The sequence below is a fragment of the Montipora foliosa genome, chromosome 1 (genome assembly GCF_036669935.1).
Source record: "Montipora foliosa isolate CH-2021 chromosome 1, ASM3666993v2, whole genome shotgun sequence".
Lineage (NCBI taxonomy): Eukaryota > Metazoa > Cnidaria > Anthozoa > Scleractinia > Acroporidae > Montipora > Montipora foliosa.
Window position 1 is genome coordinate 38281323 of NC_090869.1, and position 22833 is coordinate 38304155.

At 38.8% G+C, this 22833-nt stretch overlaps 3 protein-coding genes across 4 annotated transcripts in view; 2 read left to right on the top strand and 1 right to left on the bottom strand.

The window, feature by feature from the left end:
* The first annotated feature begins 285 nt into the window (after positions 1–285).
* Positions 286–6667, top strand: LOC137977569 (uncharacterized). Its single transcript, XM_068824821.1, has 12 exons — positions 286–419; positions 781–948; positions 2359–2472; positions 2556–2666; positions 2915–3011; positions 3085–3321; positions 3558–3937; positions 4102–4269; positions 4955–5071; positions 5613–5735; positions 6280–6370; positions 6574–6667. Exons 1-12 carry the CDS (start codon positions 303–305, stop codon positions 6579–6581), a joined length of 1731 nt encoding a protein of 576 aa, XP_068680922.1. The 5' UTR covers positions 286–302; the 3' UTR covers positions 6582–6667.
* A 5490-nt stretch (positions 6668–12157) lies between these two features.
* The window catches only part of LOC137997769 (splicing factor 3B subunit 3-like), a 45989-nt gene continuing 35313 nt past the window's right edge, over positions 12158–22833 (bottom strand). For both annotated transcript variants that reach the window (XM_068844017.1, XM_068844011.1), the window contains exons 27-32: positions 16479–16551; positions 15534–15632; positions 15010–15153; positions 14336–14440; positions 13793–13888; positions 12158–12703 (exon numbers count right to left, since the gene is read on the bottom strand). In XM_068844017.1, coding sequence (XP_068700118.1) covers positions 12659–12703; positions 13793–13888; positions 14336–14440; positions 15010–15153; positions 15534–15632; positions 16479–16551 — 562 coding nt within the window. In that variant the 3' untranslated portion in view covers positions 12158–12658. The remainder of the gene's footprint in view (positions 12704–13792; positions 13889–14335; positions 14441–15009; positions 15154–15533; positions 15633–16478; positions 16552–22833) is intronic.
* LOC137997782 (histamine H2 receptor-like) overlaps positions 22259–22833 on the top strand; it is a 1246-nt gene continuing 671 nt past the window's right edge. The window contains exon 1 of the mRNA XM_068844029.1: positions 22259–22833. This exon is cut by the window's right edge and continues 671 nt beyond it. Within this exon, the coding sequence (XP_068700130.1) occupies positions 22375–22833 (459 nt within the window). The 5' untranslated portion in view covers positions 22259–22374.

Below are 22833 nucleotides of genomic sequence, written 5' to 3' on the forward strand. Positions count from 1 at the left end.
CCGACTCGAAAGCATATAAAAACAATTCAGTACTTAATGTTGGCTGCGAACGTGTCATTTGAAGGGCTGGCGGAACGTACCAGCTGCGGCTTAGCAAATTGTTACAAAATGATGAAAGATCATTCCAGATCAGTTAAAACTTAAATACGCATCCTCAAAACTAATTTTGATTTAATTTATTGATGCCCGGAGCGAACATTGTGTCATAGCTAATTTTCACTGCTGGTTGCTTGATTTGCAGCTTCACTGGATGCGTCACCGTCTCTGGCCCAATAGAATCGGATCAACCCCTTACAATCTATATGACGTGGATAGCCTTTGAACCAGCTGATGTTAACAGTGTTGGTATTGCAAGAGTTGATAATATTCCCTTCTGGACAACGGGTTCAAAATGCATTGATATTCGTACTGGTGCCACGGTAAGAAACTCGCGTTAACGTTGATAAAGCCCGTTCTTCTTAATTGAGCACAGTAAGCAGCGTACGTGTAATCATGACAACTGGCTGTAAAATCGACGTTTTGAGAAATCATTGAATTCCAAGGAGCAATTAACATTGACTCTACTGATTTTTAAATACTAAAAAGTAGAAGAGTTTTGTCGCCAAATACTACATGAATGCACCAAAACATATTTCGAGTCGTCTGTAGCTAGGATACAGCGAATGGAATTGAACTTGAAACTCGGTCAAAATCGCAATTGGCCATCGGAGTAATAAAGTTTCATAATTTATGGGGAAAAGTTTCAATATGTTCGTCAACTTAACTTGCTTTGTTTCCTAGTTCTCTTCTTCGCCTCCGCTCGTGTTCCTGACAGTGATCCAAACTGATCCTCTAAAAAATGTTCATGATGCGACCAGCATTTGGGCTGAGGAAGTCACTTCCTCGGAATTCAAAGTCTGTCTACGAGAGCTGAAGAACTTTGACGGCATTCACGAAAATATTAGAGTGGTATGTGACAAAGAACTTCATTCTTGGGAATTGAATTTTCCAATACCGGAAAAATCGTAAACGACGAGCTCGCATGTGTTCTACTTCGGTAGTAGCCAAAACGCGGGGTCGGGGTCGGGGTCGAGCATTTGTCCTTCATTTATGGTGGAGGAAAACTTTTTAAAAAATTGAGGAACCTACGGAAGCTATGAAATCTCTTAAGGGACATCCTAGTTTTTTTTTTCCAAATCGGCCTTTGGCTGTTTTGGGTTTTAAAATCGAAGTTGGTTTTTGCTTTTGCGTTTTTGCGAAGTTGGTTTGAGTTTGGTCTTTCCGAAAAATCGGAGTTTGTTTTTCGAAATTAAGAGAATTTCCGCAATTGGAGTTTATGGAATATACGCCAACTGCCAGAAACACTGAAGACTCGCTGAGCTCCACACTTGTTTAAATCGCATTGTAATCTTTACTTCGTAAATACAAGTAACAGAATAACAGTTCCAAAATGGTCGTCACGCAGTCACGCAACTTTCTCATTTGCTTGTTTGTTCGTTGTCGTCTGGCTTTACTACAGGACTACAAACAGTTTGTGGTAAAGTTTAGAGTCGCACGGGAACTTGTTAAGCGAGAATTCTGTTCTGACAAGAGTTCGAATCCAATTTTACGATAAAACACACAACATTGAGAACAATTTTGCGAAAACAAGCAAATGACAACGTTGCGTGATGACCATAGTGGAACTGTGGCTATGTTTTGTTTCGTTGTAATTGTATTGCGGAGAAGGTTTTTTACGAAGTAAACATAAAAATGTGGTTTTAAAATGTGACGCTCAGCGACTCCTCAGTGACTGGAAGAGTTGGCTTATAATTTCCCGCAAAAACTCCAATTTCTTAATTTCGAAGAACAAACGCTCCTTTCGTAGCATTTTTTTTTTAACTAAGAAATTTCCACCATAAATGAAGGAAAGATGCCGAACATTCGAAAACAATAGTACAGGAGATTAACGACAAAAATTGAAACAAACAAATTAGGAAAAAAATACACCCCGGCTCCGGCCCCGCGTTTTGGCTAATACCCTTCTACCTCGCAGCTTTTTTTTTTTTTTTTTTTGGAGCTCTCACGCTCTTTCGCTCTTTATTGTTTATTCTTTTTCATTGACCAGACTGATTTCTTTATTTTACATGAAGACAATCAAAACCATTCAGTTTCAGTACATCTCAAAAGAACCCCCCATCTTCAAAGCCCTCAAACTTTCTCGAGTCCCTGAATGATACCAAAAATGCCAACTTACGACCTGCTTCACTTTGATGTGAAAAAAATCGGCTTGTAGTAATTTACTCAAAGAAACAAAGAGGAAGACAACTGATACAAGTATCCTAAACCCATGGAAACAAGGAGACAAGCTTCTGACAAATTCCTATTAACTGATTTTAGAACGTTTTAGCATTGTCAGCCATCCCTTCTTCCTGGCCAATTCCAACAGGGGAAGAAATTAACTTTCCAAACATCAATATTCCAAATGACTCCACAGACTACAGCTTTTGTAAGGTGAGCCGAATAATGATCAATTAACGTTCCATTTTTAGAGGAAAAACTTGGCACAGAATAACAAATTCCTCTCTTTTCCGCAGCAAATCACCTTTCCAAAACCGTTTTACAGTGCACCTAAGATTGTCACCACAGCTGAACATGACAAAAACACCATTGAACCAGACAACAACGCAATTTCCGAATGGACCAGGGTATGTCTTTGAATACATAACGAGATCTAAACAATATTTTCTTGTCCAAATGAAAACAGAAATCTCTTTGAAATTGTTTCACGAGGACGCATATCATTTCTTAAATGTCTAAACCGAACTCGAGAATGCAAATATTTATTCTATTCCAGTTGTCGTGCATGTCATTTGAAAACGATACTTCTAATTGCAGAGCTGTTTTGCATTGCTATTGGATTCTCCTTGTAGTAATTTCTATTTCCTACTTTTAGTCGGTTACCAAGACAAAGTTAGAAGTCTGCCTAAAGGACATCCAACGATACGATGCCAGCCATGATCCCGTAATTGTCAACTACATCGCCATAGGAAGTGAGTAAAGCCTGAAAGTAAATAAGCAAGCTACAGAAAAGTGAATGCATTGAATTCCTGGTTATCTTTCCAGATATTGACCCCTGCTATCAGGTTGACTGTGGACCCTATAGATACTGCAAAGTAAATGAAGCCGATATGACGCACTCATGCATTTGTAACGACTGCACTCCTGACTCTAGCACAAACAGTTACAGTCAACAGGTGTGTGACAGCAACGGAGTCACTCATAACACCAGATGTGACCTGGACAGAGAGATTTGTCTTGGAAACACCAATGCCACCTGGGTACACGACGGCCCTTGTGCACGTGAGTAGAAACTACAGCGATGTGATTCTCTTGATTCTGTATCAAACAGAAAAAAAAAAACTCTGGCACACTCGTACCAGCCGCAAAAACTTTACTCCTCATATTCCACGGTAATATGAACCCTTCTGGATGCGCGAATTGCCCATTATTTTCATGCTCGTTTTTCAAATTTTAATCCATAAAGAGATTGATCACTCAGGTGAAAACTTCATTTGTTCGTTTCCTTTGTTCCTCAGCTTTTGTTCTTGAAAGAGGACGCGTGGCTCTTCGTCTAAACACTACCGATGTGATGTGCAAAAAAGTTGATTTCAACCCAACAAGTTTTCAGAGTAATGAAGGAAAAATCAACGTACAAACATCCATCAACTACTTCAATAGCACTGGAAACTTCGTCCACGATGCAGCAGTGACCTGGGTTGAAAGTGTCACTCACCTAAACTTCAAACTTTGCGCGCTCAAAGCGGGACGAGCGGAACGTTTAACACCCGATGGTGGTCTTACTTTCGTGGATTATGTCGCTATCCAAGAATCACCAGCCGGAGCAATTGCAGGACATCTTCAAATGCCAATGAAGTGGTGGGATGGTACCACTTGTCAAAAACTCGATTTCCAACAGGTCAGATACCAAATAAACATCAGCCCTTCATCTTAGACAATATTCCACAAAATAGTCCTGAGGGTATTTAAGTTACAAACCCCTAAATTTGGCACCAGAACCCCAGAGACCTCAACAAATTTAGTAAACTTTTTTTTTTGGTGGCTCTTCTTCAAAACATATAGGGTCTTTTTGCCAAAGCACCATACGTCTTTCTGACCGCTGAACATTCCGTACTGGGACAAAAACACGATGCTGCTACCGTTTGGGTGGAGAACGTCAATTCGGAGGGATTTGACGCGTGCTTACGAGAAATGCAGAACTTCGATGGACTCCACGAAAATATCACTGTGGTAAGTTACAATAACGACCCAGCAGTTGAGCCTCTTTATTCTGCACACACCATCGATCGAATCAAAAGCTAACAAATCTATTCATTTCGACTTCTGATCCATCTTTATCCATGCATAAAGAGATATAAATCAATAAGCCGTCACACTGCGACACCAGGCAGAATAATATATAAGAGTTCAAAAAGAAAAGGGTTTTCTTGGTAATTGGCATATATTTGTTCCAGAAAAAACCTCCCAAAATAGAGGCCAAAGAAGTTTGTTCTGGAATGGAGGACAAGGAATCGTGTAACACCTTTCAGTTTATCCCAGCTGATAAGCCCAAGTCCTCTGACTAAATGATGGCAATAGTTCAGTGCAGAGTTGTTTGAAGTTAGCGTTAAACCAGCAGATATCACTGATCAACTCACAGATTCCAGCCGAATTTGACTCCTAATAAAAGTTAATTCATTTTGAGAACTACAGACCTCAGATGGCGAGCACGTATTATACAGTACAAGTGAATGGAAAATAACATTAAATCAACTGCATTTCCTGGTTAAAAAAAAAAAGATTGCCTCATAACAAGATAACACTCTTTTCTGTCTATATTTCGTGTCCATCTTAACAGATTAGCTAATTCTCTACTAACGTTTCTCTAGAAACTAAAAGAAACAAATAGACCATAAATCTCTCGATCTATTTACAGAATTGGATTGCCTACCAATCACTACAGAATGCTGCCAAACTCAAAAGCAACCAGCAAGTTGTGGATTTTCCTAATGATGAATCACCGAAGGAAAATTATCATAACGCCTTCTGTCAGGTAAATCAGTCGACCAAAAAGAGTAAACATTCATCTAAAATAAAGGAGTCGATTTACAACATCTTTAGACTGAAATTTACTCAAAGAAGCAACACCACGTGTGAGAACATATTCATACTGGCAAATAAATCAGAACTGAGTTACACAAAGAACTTTTGCCCAAGTCAAGTACTCCATCCTCGCGGCCACACATTCTCACACAAGAGGTTATACATCTATCCTCTAATAGATTTTTTGTCTTCCAAGAGAGACATCAGCATGCTCACCTCAAGCTTCGGTCGTCCACAATTTACATTTAAAAACAAGTTCAAAGTACTCTACAAAATGTCCTAATCTCACACAAATTCAATATTTTACTGATTTTGCCAGTGTAGGCTCTCCCAGTCTAAAATACAAAAGTTGTAAGTAACGAGACAACGCTTTCACAACAGCTCTTTTACTTAAACAGCAACACGTCCACGAAACAGAATTGACTTCTCATTCATTTGAAGCCACAAGAACCTGTCGACCAGGCCTCTAACAGTACCTAATTAAATTTCAGGATGAACAATTCCCAGGTGTCTACACAGCGGTACCAACAGTAATTGTCTCAGCGGGTCATATGTCCCGTGGTTTCTCGGATCGTTTGATTCCTGAGTTCAACAGCATTGCTTCGTGGGTCGAGGTAATCCAATTGTTAGTCATACTGTAAACTCACTGAAATCCATTTATCAACTGAAGACCAACAACTTCTTCTTTTCACTTAAGACTAAACTATTAAAAAATAGCAGCTGTAATTAACCAATTTCCATGCATTAAGCGCCGTTTATGAAAAAAAAAAATCTAATTGACTCGTGCAGACGATTAAACCAGCCAGCGCAATTAGTTTTAGGTTTTAATAATTTCTGCCATGAGTATTAAATATACAGCTCGAAAAAAATTTAAAAATCTCGATCGTGCCATTCAAATTTTTTACGAAGAAGTGCTTCGGAAAAATCTAACTATATAAAATTGCAACAATATTTCTTACAAAAGGATTTTTAAGGTTACAAGTTTACTAAAAGCGACGAAGTTTCAACAAAAGCTAAACGTCGTTATCAAGTCAAAGGTTGAAAAAGTTAGTCGGTAAATATACTAATAAGAACAATGGGTGATTAATTTCGGTTAATCGTATCTAATTGCAACAACAGACAACCGTCTTTAGCAGTTGATCAATTCTGTTTTTCCAGTCTATCAACACCACTTACTACCGATTGTGTGTCAAGGAGATCCACAAACCAAACGGATATGATCCTGTCAAAGTCACCACACTGATAATAGGTGAGTATAAAACCTAAAACGTTTCTGCAAACAGGAAGCAGTGATGTCCCAACAAAGGATATGCCTTTAGTATAAAAAACAATGGTACAATGATACTTCGACACTTGCTATAAATGCAACTCCTTCCTTTGGAAAACAATTGTTTCATCAGTTCCCTTTATAAATAAAAACTGATTAAATAATTTTTCTTTTCCTCTTTACAGGTTCCTAAGCATACAATGGCGACATGCGACTTAGAAGAAGAACTAACACAAGTTTAATTTTCAATTATGATGACTACTACTCATAATTGACACTTGTTACTGAAATCTCTAAACCAGTCTACGAAATGATGCGCCGCTCAAATCGAAACTTCAACATCTCCCCCCCCCCCCCCCCTCTCGGGAATTTGACCATCTTCTGTGCCCGGGGAGTGGGGAATTTGACCTGTGCCTTCGTGGGGTGCGGAAAATTGAACCGGAAGTATCACGTTTCAAAAGATTGTTTTTTTTTTTTGGCGCCGAAGTCGCTAACAACTATAAAACACGTGTTTGGACGAGATCAAAGAGTTTAAAGGAAGAGATCTAGCATTTGTGAGCGATTGGCTTACAAAAAAGGTCTTCGAAAAGGTTTTTATTAAAGACGGCAGGAGCCGACGACGATTGTTCTTTAGTAGGGTATAACAGACAAATCCCACGATAGGTAGGGCATTTGAAAACCATTTTGCCCCGAGGGGGGCGGGAATTTGAACGCCGGATTCAATCTTCAAAAGTTCAAATGCCCGGGGGCGGGAGGATGTTGAAGTTTTGATTTAATCGGTACATTAAGTGTAAAGAGGTCCAATATCAGATTTTAAGAAAATAAAGATCAATTCAAACAATAGTGTCTCAGATATTTTCTCTATCGGTCATCCCCATAAAACTATCCCTCACAATACGATCTCCTGCCAGAATAACTTATATTAATTAAGGAAACAATAATCACATCTACAAACAAAGAGAATACAACACTACACCAAACAGGAAATTTAATATTGAGCAAGACAATACTTGAAAATTGCTTTTTAAAGAAGACTTTACTTGACATTGCAAGAAGATACAATGTTTAATGAGAAAACATTAAACAACCTTTTAAAAACCTTAAAAATACGCCCTTAAATCTGTTTAGTGACATTAAACAAGGAAGGTCTTGGATCCTCGGGAAACCATGTCGACTTTATAAACGCTAATTGTTTTATCATTGTTAAATTGCAACTGGTTGATGATCTCGCAACATACCAGAGGCACTGAACGTGTGACACATTTTTATAATAATTTTCAACATTAAAATGATCGCTACAATTCTTCCGAACCTGCTTCCCTGCTTCGGAGTCTCATTCAACACGAACAAACGAAGTATTTTTCTTCAATGGAGAATTCACGCAAGGCACCCTGCCTTTGCCCGCTCCTATTTTATTTTCCTCTTTAAAACACCTTTTGCCACTGTTCCGAGCTGAGTCCCTTCAACTATAAATATGCAGACAAAAAAAGATAACCTGTTAACCTTCTCTTAAAAATCGGGCAACAAAGTGAATTTTACAACACGTCACCAAGCTACAATGCACGCTCTACCCGGGACCGTTCAAACGAACTTCTCCCTCGCGGAATAACTTACACATGTCCATTCCTCATGCATCTGTAACCTGTAAGTCCACTAACGTGACCGCACGTTTTTCAAAATGACTATACAAAAATTTGGTTTTATCAACGGAGTTGATAATGTAAATTGGCCACCGTACAGAGATTCTAAAGGCTGACGTTTCGAGCTTTAGCCCTTTCGTCAGAGCGAATCGAGGAATTGTGGGTTACGTGTAGTCTTTATAGTAGAGTAGGAGCTACGCTATTGGTGGTAACATGGCAACGTGAAAAATGGGAATATATTAGTTAAATGAAAAGCGTTCGTTAATACCGTGAGAATTAAGGATGCCGATTTGGAAGGTGAATTTTTGTTCCAGATTCTTGCGGCTTTCCGTCGTACCTAGATGTAGGGAAAGGCCGCAAATAGCCACGTGTTTTTTGGAGTGGTTAGGGAGATTAAAATGACGAGCGACTGGCTTAGATGCATCTTTGTCATTCTTCTCAACATTGCAAAGATGTTCGCGGAATCGGTCGCCTAGTCGTCCACCTGTCTCGCCAATGTATAATTTATTGCATAACGTACAGGTTATGCAATAAATGACATTTGCGGATGTACATGTGAAACGATCGGTGATCTTAACAGATCGCTTAGGTCCCGATATCTTGCTAGTGTTAACAATGAAAAGACAACTGATCATGAGTTTTGCATCGTGATCGCGCACATTTGGAAGTGCCAGGTTGCTCGTTAGTTTTGAGCGCGCTTCTAACTAAAAAGTTGCCTGCGTTTTTGTCGCGTTTGAATGAAAAAAGTGGAGGCTGCGAAAAGATTCTACCAGTCTCGGGATCATTTTGGAGTAATCTAAAATTATGAAGAATGATACTTACACGTAACCCACAATTCCTCGATCGATTCTCTCTGACGAAAGGCTAACGCTCGAAACGTCAGCTTTTAAAATCTCTGTACGATGGCCAACTTACATTATCAACTCTGTCGATAAAACCAAATTTTTGTATATTACTTCCCCACCGACGCAGCACCACAGTTTCTTTACAAACTACCCCCTCCTTTCAAAATGACTGCCGAGTTTGGTAAAAAATAAATTTGGAAAATAAATTTTTGACGTTTAACCCTGATTCCTTTTAAAAAAAACCTTTTCTATCTAGACAGGAATACAAAAAATACATGAAAAAGACCCACATGCAATGTTTATGCAAGTTACTCTTAAGAAACTAATTTAAGGGGAATAGTCGTGATTTCTTGGGCAAGAGAGCCCTGCTTCGCCAAACGATTTTCTTGTGCAAAAGAAAGAAACGAGGAACTCGATGTTACAGGCGTAGACCAATCCGATACTGCAGGGAGGTAATAGTGAAGGGATAATTTACGTCGCTGGCTTTGTTCCCCTGGAGTCGGTTGCTTGAAGCCTGGTTAGCGCTAGCCATTGGTTCAGAGGTATCAAAACCAATTGGTTTCCATGGTATTTAATTAACGGTGGTTAGCGTTAACCATGCTTCGAGCAACCCGGGCCTGCAGTTTAACGCGAGGGGCAATATTGGAAGTTGAGCTACTGACCGAGCCTTGACTCCATACGTGAAGAAGTCGGGCGCGGATCTAAATGAAGTGAAGGGAGAGAGAAAGTAGGGATTTTACTACCGAGGTAGTAAATCGGACTTACCAATAATAACCCGAGTTTCACTGAGGCCAAGGGGAGCTGTCATGATTTTTTTGACCAAGGGAGCTATTCGCAACAGGGTGCGTATAACATTATTTGGGACTGTACAAAAAAGCCGCATCCATATTTTTCTTGCTGCTATCACTTTCTGTCCCCGAAAAAGAAACGGCCAGTCTAATTTGCAGGTCGCAGGTCGTGGGTTGCAGGTCATTGTTTTACCAATACAGAAAGTATCCTAAACATTCATAAAAGCTAACCTTTGGCCTAAAAACTTTTGTTTAGGCCTAATTAGGTTGCTAGGCTTAAGGTTAGCTTTTAAGAATGTTTAGGATACTTTCTGTATTGGTGAAACAATGACCTGCAACCCGCGACCTGCGACCTGCAAATTAGACCCGCCGAAAAAAAAAAACCATGGGCCTTTTAGCGAGGCGACCATATTGGCAATAAACAATAGATCAATAGAGCCACGTTGTGAAGTTTCGGTAGGGCAAAACAAGAGTTTTCAATCCCTCGGGGGCGGGGAACTCAAGATGGTGGCTGTTTGATTAAAGGCGCATGTCCAAAAACAAACACAAACAAAACAAAATATGAAAGTAAAAGCATAAAAATCCAATCTGCGAGCAAATGTCAGCCGCAGAAGATGCCATTTTGTTGATTTGTCGAAGATTAAACTCACTCGTACATCGTTGTACCATATAATCGCAGCATTTTAAGATAGTGATTTATGCGAATATATTCCAACTGATCCGCATTTGTGAAACTAAGCCGATCCGTTCTTCTCTATAAATCAGAACACTCTAACTCGCAATAAGGACGGTTTGTACTCATATCAATACCTTTTCTCTTAACAGAAAAAATTCTAAAATGCTCAGCAACGGGAATTAAATTGGCTGAAAAAATCAACTTTGTTAACATCTTATTAAGAATAAATTCGGAAGTATTTCCACAGAAACAAAAATGTTTCTGTTGTTTTGTGCGAACTGGAATTTTTAAAATTAATGTACAAACCCCTTTGATATTACCGGGAAAAATATTACTCGAAACTTATGATACTATATTAAGTAAACGCCATTGCCATAAGACTAGCTCAATGCATGAGGCCCGAGTGAAAGAGCTTACTTCAAGTTGTTTTCATATCTTATAGCCCCGCTAATCCAACAGCCCAACAAAACGCCTCTCTGACACTGTATTTGAAAAGGATGTTCCGTAAATAGGAGAGAGTTGTCTTGACCCGACGGTGTCTTTAGGCTGGTTGTAAAAAGCTAGGAACTAGACACACCTAATTTCTTTTCTCCTTGCACTAAGCCACGACTTGCCATAATCCCTACCCTGGGTGCCAAAGTCTTTGTTTCTACAAAGCAAGACAATTTAAAAACGAAAGAAAGCTATACGATCAAAATCAAATCTAACGTAAAAAGAAAGCTGTACAATCGAATTTCTTGAGGTGAATGGATTCATAACTTGACCACCCAATAACAACCAGTGCGATACCTTCTCGTCCCTGAAGATCGTTCCTCTTTCACTCAGCGCCAAGAAGAAACATTTCTCGCAAATGTCGAGTTGCGCTTAATCGTAATCAGTAGATGAAGTTTGCTTTTCCTCAATTTTGCCAACGACACCAAGTACATAATTTAATGATGAGGTAAGATCGCCCAGATGGCCATGGGTGTATGGAATTTGATGGACATTTCGACAACCGAATAGGGAGTCGTCGTCTCGTTGATTTTGTCCAAACGTCAGTGGATTTCAGAAAAATAATGCACTTCAGGGCCTACCTCATCAACACCATCCTACGTTATGAAGCTCTTTTAGGACCACTTGGGGTCAAACCATTTTATACACCTCAAATTTCAACTCCATCGGTACGGATCATACGTATTTCCCAAGTTACAAAGTTTGTAAAGTTCGGCTGTCCGCAACTTAGTTTGTACAAGTACGCATGGGATGTGGCTTGCGCTTGGTTTATCTAGAGTCCATTACCCAATAGTAAGAAAAGTCAGAAAAGTGTCTTTTGTTAAACCAACTTTTTCGGAAAAATAAACAGTAGACAAAATATTGTACCCGATTTCAAATCTCTAGGGGTTAGATTCTTTGTGTAATGTATTTGCATTAGAATGTAGCATTCACATTTCAATGATATGGAAATATTAGGTACAAACGTCTTATTCCCAAGGGGTTTGAATAGCCCAAAATTCAGTCCTAAAACAAAAGACATCATATCGAGGCTCTGGGGAAAAAATATAAGGATTTGTATGAGTTTATTCCCCAGAGACTATAGATGATGCCTTTTGTTTAGGACTGACTTTTAATATATCGAAAGTGGGCTATTGGGCACAACATTGAGTTAGCCCGATTTGGTCTATTGTGTATTTTCCCGCAAAACTTGATTTTAAAATTGACACATTTCTGACGCTGATGAAAAGACTGGGACTAGGCCACTTTGGGTAAATCGTACCCACTATTGGTTTAATCCAACATGAGAAGTCCGTACAACCGTAAAGCAATAAGAAATTTGACAAAAATACACGACTTTCTTTCACTTTAATACGCATGTTACTAGCGAATTCACTCTACATGTACGTTTAAATGTGAACTTAACACGTCTGCAAAACTGTTTCTATGTGTTGAAAAGAATGACTCAAAGCTTTAACCAAGGCCAAACTGCAAAGGGATGCTAACAGCCTAGATTATTTAAGAGCTATGGCTCAATTGCAGTTTGGTCTCGGGAAATGTTCTACCAAAATATACGAAATATATAAAATTGTTTTTTCTTTTCAAGATCTTAACGAAGGGACCACCAAGAGTCCCTCTAGTGTGCTCAATTACCGTCAGTCCATTTTAGGACTAAAAAGATCACTGAGAAAATACCGGTGGGTTAGAATTCCGTTTCCTTAGCGCCATTAATGGCCAAAGCTAAACAACTGAAGCAGTATTTAACATAAGTCGCGACTAAAAACACATTGTATGTAACATCTGGTCATGGAAACTGCTCAGTTTACAGATTCGTCTCAGCTTTTTCCATCTTAGAAGGCGTATCGCGTCCTGATATCTTCCAATTTCTTGGACACCTGTACATAAAAAAAAATTAACAAAACAAAAACAGATTTAAGTTTAAGTAAGTAACCTTTCTGCCCATCCTACCCCTCCCTACTCGTGATGACAACCATTCCTTATATGGTGCTTAGGCTTCGCACTTGTGCTGGGCCAATTTTGTTCCCTAAGTGTTAGTTATCCCGAACGGACGACCAATCGTCTACGGGAAGCAAGCCTAACGAGTTCGACACAACACAGCCAACTTCGACGGGATCTTTTCCCGGTCTCCATGTGGTCCTTCCAACTTAGATAGGATCTGATAAAAACAACGATAAATAACTGCCGCCAATTTTGGTCGAATAAAGAAGACTTTTAATTATGTGTCCCTAACTTCTTATTTCCATTTATTTGTCGACGATGAATGGCTTTCCGCCGACAACATTGAAGCTAATCTACATTTTCAGGAAGTAAACATACTGGTTAATAACCGACATCTAGTGGTATGTTAAAACGTTGAGAATTCATAATTTATATAGTTATATAGATACTGATGAAATACTAGGATTTTCCTGTTTCTAAAAAAATCATATCTTCACCGCGCACAGTGAAGATATGATTTTCATTTTTCACATGTAAGGATATTGATGTCGTCATAGTAACTAACACGATTAGCCAAAAGAAAGGAGCTTTCACTTATTTGTGAGATGCTTTTGTTCTGTAATATAATTTTTCTCCACTACATCAACATATTTATGACTCAATATGACATTATCACGATTTGTTTTTCATTGCTAGTTTCGTATTACACAACATGAGTGTTTTACCGGTTGGAGACCTCTCTTTCGCCATTTCGAAAATGAATAAAACTAGTTGATTTTAATCTGGAGGTTTCATCAGTCAGTATCCATACAATAAACAGAACATTACATGACCGCTTGCAGATACGAATTTTATCTTCTCGGGCTTACAGCATCTCCCACTCGTTCCCCGAAGATAGACTCGAAGATAAAATTCGTATCCCCGCGCGGCCATGTAATGACCTCTATTTAAACCGCAAGAACAAAGCAAATCACGCTATGCAGTGTAGCTTTTTAAAAAAGCAGTAGCAAATATTGAACATTCACCTCAGCGGGAGTTCGATCCAATTCTTCTGCGATGTTCCGTCGCTTGGATGAGTCAAGGGAATTAAAATATTCACACAAATCGCCATCAATCACGCTCTAACAAAAACATAGTAATACATTTAGTCATTTAACGGTTCTCTCTAACAGGATTAATAACAAATCGCATGACCCACTTTGCAGGAGAAATTGCAAAAATACAAGTTGCAAATGAGCAGGGCAGAATGAAGGAGAACAAATTCATCGTTAATTTGATTGACACAATGAAAGATTTTAAAACTTGCACCTGAAAATATAATTTAAAATGCATTAGGAAAAAAACGAGACATCGCATATTTTTCCCTCGGCTTCTTCAGTCCATTGTTTTGGAAGAGTAAAAGCTCCTGATAGGCGACGGCTAGACGCCATTAAAACCAAGATAGCGACGCTCTGGAAATTATTCAAATAGATGACATTATCGAGAAATGCTGTCAGCAACAGAGCCCATAAGCTTATGGGGGAACTGGTCTTTCAAAGAAATAACCTTATAGACAAAGGCAAATTTACCTTGACAGGCATGTAGTAAGACCTGTACGACAAATGATCCCTGCCACATAGTGATGGCTGTTCAGCACGCAAGTGCATCTCAAGATGCTGGAAAAAGTCGATATCCTGTGTGACAAATACAGAATTGATTATTGTCGAGAGAAAAATGATATGATCTCACGGAACAGAAAGTCAACCAAAAAAAAAGAAAAAGAAACTCCACGCTACGACAGAACGTCTCTGCCCATGCGGTCTCCCAAGGTCATTCATCCACATGACCAGATTGGGAAAAGGACCAAAAAGAAACGCAAGATTGAAATGGGCGTAATCTTCATATCAAAACAACTACCCTTCCAGATATTGTCAACCAACTGTCCAAAAGTATCTGGCGGCAAAATAGTCTCACTAGATCAAGTTTAACCGAGCTTCTCTTCCAGTTCCCTCTTTTCACTCTCCACTTCAATGCTATATTTAACGAACACAACGCAATGTGTCAACAGTATAAATTGCAACTTCATGTGAAATCAACTCAAGTGAATTAAAATTAACAGGTGTGGATTTGTAAAAAGGGCTTCCCATTCAAATTACGGTTCATGGGAATACTGATTCTGGACAATAACGGAGCCTTGACTGTGACCCTTTTCGCGTGTGTCCGTCAAGCCAATTACATTTAATGGGAGGGTAATGACACTTACCTCTCTTGACGTAAATGGCACCAGCATACCGACACCTCCTGAGAGTGTTGTGTAAACCAAAGACTCGGATCCACCAGGGATTAGGGTCGCTTTTTGTAGTGACAGGACTGTTTCGCCCACATGATAATTACACAGCGTCTCAACCTGAAATTGGCGTAAACCAGCATGTCAACATGTCATGTGGATGATTCAAAAGGCTCAGTGTCATGGCAGAGCCTTGTATAATTAAAATGACTAACAGTCACAGTAATACATAAGCGAAATGTTTCACCTACGAAGGGTACGTCTTTACAAAAGGCACAGCGCGATGAACCAATCGGTTCAATGAAGCAATTACATGTGATTAACTCGTAACACGGGAAAATAAGCACGTGCAAGTCGCTATTGGTTTTGATTTTGGTTGAGAAAGCAGCACGCGAATTTTAAGCCAATCAACAATCTCAACTACGTAAAAACTTCGACACTAACATGATTACCCTGCAGTTTACATCGCATTTTACAATTCATGACAGCGCATAAACTACCTTCTGGGGGGCACCATTTAAAAGGCCCCTATCCCAAAATGCTTTTGTTCCTGTTGGATCCTCATCTATTTCGTCCGTTGTGCTGGCAGCGAGACGAACCTACGAATATAAAAGCCAAAATCCAACAACTCATTTACCATGACTGCGAATATGCCGACTTTCGTTATTCGGGGTTCTTGCTGATGAGTATAGCAAGACCATCGTTACCTGGACCTAGATTATTGACTTCATTGACCTAATTATAGCACCCCCTTGTCTCCTGTAGTATTGTAGTAGGACGGCCGAACTCGAGATCGGTTGGTCATAGATTCCATCCCTGTTAATAGCACTCGGATGTTTCCTTCCGACTACGTCTCTAACCTCTTCAGTCACTGACAAATTATTTTTAAATCAACGTCAGACTGCCAGTAAATGATGTCGACAAATTCGTTCCCAGGAAAAAAAAAAGGAAAAATGGCCCCCGTTTCTAGGTTTATCCTTATTTCGTTTCAATAACTGAAAAGTAGCTTGAGCATCGATGAGCTCAGGAGGTCCTATCGAAATTAAGACATCTTTGTCAGTTTCACTGGCACAGCCAAGAAGTTCGAACACACCTCAACGTTTGTTTTATTTTTTCCTCCAGTTGACAATTGTGGTCAAGTTTTGAGAAACACTTATCTATAAAATGGTTGCAACGAGCCGTGTAATGCATTTCTGATAATTGCATTTAAGTATTTCTACTAGAACCCCAGTTTGGCCTCAAAGAGCACTCGTGTTAACCTTAAAAAAGCCAACGGGAGAAAAACCCTCCTAAAGCAAACTCAGCACCAACACAAAACTCAGCTTGAACAAGAGAAGACCAGAGAGGAATTAGTGCAGGTTACAAATACAACAAATGCTAATCCTTTTAACAGTATTCTATATTTTTTAATTCGGGGTGGAATTTAAATTTGACAATCTACTTACCACAAAGACATTGCCAAATTTATCAGCACCGGCTACAGTGTCATAGTCAAGATAACTGCAACAGGTTAACCACCTGGAGAAAAAAAAACAAGACACGAAAAGATTAATGAAAGGGGCTTTGTCACGCAAAATTATGTAATTTCACGACACCTAAAATGCCCAAAAGGTAGGATGAGACATTGCAAAAACCACATAAAAGAAAATGCTGCGAAAGGAAAGAAAAGCATGGATGGACACAAATGGACAAATTGAAACGGATTTCATTAGGGTATTGTTAAAAAAAAGTCGGCCCAACCTTTTTCAAGTATAGAGCAAATCGCCTTGAAGAAAGATCGTTTTTGCTCAGATTCATCTCGTTTGTGATGTAACGACAATTTTATCAGTAAAGGATCAACCAAAGATATCCCAAGTGAAGCTCGCAGTGATCCTCGCAGTTATGAATGCACTACTTTAAAAACTGCGTAGAGAAGCCAGAAAAATTCAGGACTTCAAAGGGGTTTGAACCCGTGACCTCGCGATGCCAGTGCGACGCTCTAACCAATGACCTATGAAGCCACTGATGTTGGGAGCTGGTCATTTTTTCAGGCTTCTCTACGCAATTTCTAAAATACTCCGTTCATAACTACGAAGATCATAGCTTCACTTGATTTCATATCCGCAGTTCAATATGATTCCTTCCATATATCATTTCATTCGTCAAAGATTTCCCCTAAACACGCTAAAATAACGTGACATAGCCCCTTTACCATGGATCAAAGAGAGACTGTTTTCTTTAAATGACTGACTCTAAGATTCTTTTCCCCATAATGGCAATGTCATGGTACCTTATGAAACACAAGTAATGGCACTGATTAATGTAACACACTAAGTTACCATAGCAACAAAAGAGACATCTAAAACGACACTAATTTTTTCTTCACATGCTTATACCTCAAAAACGAACTCGGTGACACACTGGAAAGTAATCAGTGGGCTAACATAAAACTCTTCAAAGTTAACAAAATTCACGGGAGCGGATTAAGGGCCACCTTAATTAATCCAAATGTGTCATTAGCTCTGAATCTGTTGACCAACATATGGGTGACCTTGCAACAAACAGGGCCTGAATGAAGATCTGAGGCCGAGAAAGTGCTGCTATCTGCGAATGTCAAAACATTCAAGTCTTCTCCCGATAACGGCTATAAACCGTGGGCCCAGTCTCACATCCACCTTGTTGAAATACCACAAGGGACGTTCCACCAAGCACAGAGCTTCCATAACAAAAAATACATTTAAAATTTCAAGGACTTAAGGTAGGACCTCCCTAGCGCTAATAAAAAGCAGGGACGGTTCAATTTCCATTTATTAATAAAAAAACACTTGAATAAGAAAATTGTATGCCAAGAACCAAGGAAATACTATACGAGTTTAGCAAAATCGAAGTGGCAAGAATCAAACCAAATAAACTGTAGAAATTACGTAAGAGCAAAAACGTGATTTTTTTTTAGTCTAACTGATGAGTCAAAACGTTGTTTATTTTAAGCATGGAGAAGTTTAATTTGCACTAGTTCTTTGATAAGCTCCGCGATGCAGCGGCCCTGCAAATCCGAGGAGTACGCGGTGTCTTTGTGCTGTCTCTCGTGTCAACTTAAAAACCAATTACGAAAAATTAATCATTACGCGAAAGCATTTTGCATGCGACAAACCCAATATCACCAGATAATGGCAGTAGGACTTCCAGAGAAATTATTAATTTGCCAATTAGGTACACAAGCTGAAAGATACAATTTGACTGGTCAAGGAGTCTGCCAAGCAACGGGGAGCAAATTAGATTCACAGCGTGCACAAGTTTTTTTTTAAAGCTGCGGTAATCTCTCTCTTTGTGAGACAGCTAAACATTGTTAAAAATACAAACATTCTGAAAGGTGATTGTGAACACTGCTGGAACGAGCCTCTTGGCCAAAGCCTTACCACCACTCAACCGCAAATGGGTGAATCGATCGCTTTTTACCTACAGAACAAGGTATAGTAACACTTTCAGATAGCGGTTCATTGAAATTCTAGTCTTTCACTTAGCAGTATTTTGGCGCATTCAATATCTTTATGAATATTATTGCAAAATTTTTCACCAGACTGAAAAAAATCATCTGGGCTGTAAGATTAAAACCACAAGAAAGTTCAACGAAATTGCTCAGCAAAATACAGTTACGCTAGGGAAAGGAACGATGACTCAACAACAATCAACACGCAATGACAAGAAAGTCATATTGAAAACAAAATTCAAACGTACTTTTCAGCCAAAGGGAAAAATGAAACAAATGATAATTTGTGCAAAATTCAAGATATTCAAGTAGTATCAGCAACCCATGCCTAATTCAAACATGGATAAAATCGGCATTCATTAAGAATTTCATTACGATAAAAAGGCGATAATTTAGATCTAAAGTTGGGGAAAAAAATCGACTTTTTACCATCGTACGAAATTTTGAACATTTACTATGCGTGAGTCGAACAAGCTCTCCAAAAACTCCTCTTCTTTAACAGGAGGGTAAAATTCATATTTTGCGCGGATTTTCTTTTTGTGTCAAAAGGAGAAATTTCCACTTACAAGAAACGAAAAATGACATCAAAAGATACAGACGGTACAAAAAGGTGCTCCAGTTTAACATTGATATCAACAACTTTATTCTCCCTACTCTTTACGTATGAACTTAAAAAAGGCCTAACCTAGAGGTTGGGGTCCTTGGGTTTGTAACTCCGCGCTACAGAGGGAGAGGAAAAAGGGGACTAAAACCCGCAAAAATGCCCTGTATGACAGTAACAGAGAATTGATCAAAAAACGCAAACCAACGACCATAATAAATTCAAATTTCCACTCTTAAGCATTTTTTTTCTCGACTTAACTGAAAACTACATTTGATAACAAATCTGAATATCAAACTGCTCCATATGGCCAAATACTAAATGAAAATGAAAACTACTATCCACATTAATCTGATTTTTTAATGACGACAATGATACGTGTTCCTGCTAAAGGATTTGTCCCCTTTTAAGGACAATTTAGGCATCAGCAAGTTACACCACAACTCCGGAAGCCACAGTGCGACACTGCACGGGAACAATTACCTTAAACAAGTGATGAGTGCACTGTGAATTGACACATAGACTTGCAACTGTTTGTTCGAAAAATAAATAACGAGCTGGATTGGAAAGCATGAAGATCATCACTTACAAAAGGTGTGGCAACATTGACTTGAATTGAAACATACAGACGATTAATTTTCTGATTGAAAGTTGTTTCTTTTCATTAAGTTAACGACCCAAACGAACAAAGCTAACAAGCCGCCACTTTGACAAGGTTGTGGTACTTAATACGGCAAATCAAAGGACATTTAGCAGGTGTCGACAAAGATAGAACTTGAAGTTATATTAGATATTATATTGCCACTGATTGAAAGACAGTTTTGACAAGAAAGAACACAAAGAAACTCAAAAGACACCAGTTAGCTGAAAAGAGCCGTTTACCGGCTAGAAGAACGCGCCAAAACAAAAAATTGCGTTTTTTTCTTTTTCAATGATGGACGAAAGAGGCCATTAATAGCTTCTCTGCTGTCGATAAGGCACAATAATACCATGCGACCAAAACTATGGGTTAAAGGCACCAGGTATGGGAAACGGTTTTTCTTTTATATTTGTAACCAATTGCTTAGTGGCACGAAAGTAGTTGACAAGTGATTCATTTACTCGACAGCGACAAATGAAACGGGTTCCTATAACCTACAAAAAGATCCAAAACCAGTAAGAGATTTCTCAGCCGACTAAAAACAAAGATTCTAAGTTTTAAAAAGTGCATCACAAAGGCCAATTTTTCTACCCAAAGTCATTAGAGAGTCCACAATTGGGTTCTCTAATCCTGCAGTTCCAATTTGCATGTCGTACAAATCAGGAAATCCCGATTTTCATCGCGCCTAATAAAGTTCTAGATCTTTTTCGAAAATCAACGCCAAGTTCACTAGTCTTTCCGGCTCGTTCAACAGCTTGCTTTTCTTCCTGTACATTTTTTCTCGCTTCCCGCATTTAAGAAAAGCCACATGCATCCCGCGAGATCCTGAAAACAAAATGATGTCAAGCCTCCATTTGATCTGATAGCAAAAGCGGATGAGTACAAGTCAGTTAATTAGGATATTTAGAAAGCCTATAGTTTCATGGACGGAAATGAAAGAAGACTAAGCATCAATAGTCAGTACTAGAAAAAAAATGTTAATTTTACAAAGATTTGTCTCTGTCTGAAAGATTTAAAAAAAGGAATCGCAATGAAAGATATATTCTCAACCTTACCGGTTACAAAATTTTCCAAAATCCTCGAAAAACGATTACCTCAAAGAATCGAAATTTTAGTTTTGAAGCAACTTTTTCATATGAAATATGCAAATGCAATTTGCCGAAACGTTTTGGAGGTTGGTTTGAAAAAGTCCGCCTGCAATAACTGTTGGTCCTATTTGAAAAAAATAAATTGCTTTTTGTTCATGAAACGTTTGACAGCCGGCTTTATTACTAAGCAACAACTGCATCATTTACTCTCCTTGTGTTTATTTCAAAATAAACCGCATGAAACGTAACAATTTTCAATCCGCAATTAAAGAATCGTCAATGACATGATCAAATTTGTTACGAATTTCCGTCCTGGAGTTTCACTTTTTCTTAGGACGAAGACGTTTTTTGAAAGAAATGCGAAAATCTATAGTGTTCTTTGATGAATATCGAGAAACTTCTTCTTCGCGTCAGATTGCTTCAAACCTGCGCTAGTATCCTACAGCATTGGGCCAAGCAATAGTGGAATTACGAAGTAGCCAGTAAACCACAAAGTAGCGAGAAGGAATGCTAAATAAGAGACTAGAATTGTAGCTAGAACGAATAGTCAGTAACCTCTCTACTGTTCAATAAGCTGTGCAAACAGCATTGGTCATCCTTAATTTCTAAGCTCGGCTGAAGGAAGGTACTTCAGCCAAGAAAACTACAGATGGTTTTAAAACACATCCTGTATATTTTGCACAATTTTTAAGAACGGTAAAAGACCAGAATGCTGAGTGCTCTTTACGAAAGTCTCGAGAAAAACCAATTTCTTTTTTCAAAGATCTTCTTTAAATGCGTTCACACGTTTAGAATGGTCTTGCTCTAAAAGGTTCAATCTTTAAACAAGTTTATAATTTATTGAAAAACTGATGCACCTAGAAAACATACAATAATTAAGTCACACTGAGTAATTGGAATATCCGAAAGTCTCTTTGAAACCTAAAAAGTGACGAAAATCGGGGAAAAGAGTCAGCTGTTGTGAGTAACATTGAAAATAAGGATATTTATCTTTGATGGCAGCAGTGAATGAGATCCAAAGTTCTTTCAATCGAAAGAAAACTTAAAGGTGTTTTTAACTTCCTTCTTTTACCGAACTCACTAACATGTATCTTAACGTTCTTATTCTTGATCCACGAGATGTCGTGAAGTAATTAAGGCTGAAACAACGAACAGGAAATTTGGAAAATTTCGACCAAAAACCAACATGACACCGAAAAAGTGCCTCTTAGGTAAGGATATTGCAAGCCGTTAATGTAAATGGCTTTGGCACCTTTTGACAATTATCCGTTTCGTTTGACAAGGGGCATAATGAGTTGATATTTTTTACCATAAAATTTGAACAAGATGGAATTATAATTATATAACACAAGCCTGAAATTATCATTGCAATTAGTAGCAAGGGATAACCAGTTTTCTTTCTGTTCTTTTCCCTGTTAGAAAAGTCTTTCTACCAAAACGGAGGCTGTTAACTTTCTCTGTGTGTGACCGGGGTCTGAAAAGAACGTTCTAGGAACGGGCATCGCTACGACAAACGTGATTTGAAAACGAAGGAACATCACAAAACATGGAGAACGGAACATCACAATGTATTGGCAATTTCACATGTGAAAGCAAAGAAGAAGGAGAAGGAAGCTTACTGCATGAAACCCAACAAGGTCAAGTAGTCGTAGCGCTCTTAACCATTCAATCTCTTCTCATAATCCTAGCAAATTCAGTTGTGTTTATGCTGTTCTTCAACACACGGTATTTACGAACAAAAACAAACTACTGTTTAGTCAGCCTGGCTGCCAGCGATTTTCTGGCTGGTCTCCTATCTTTACCACTCGTGCTCGCGTGTTCAATGACCCTTTTGCCCGAAATCTGCGTTAGCATGGATTTGTGTCAACGATTTCTCTCGATTTCCACCATTCTTCATTTGCTTGTCGCGACTTCAGAGCGCTATTTCAAGATCAAAATGCCTTTTAAGTACAACTCTGTGGTAACCAAACGCCGCGTGGTTATGCTGTTGCTTAGTGTATGGGGT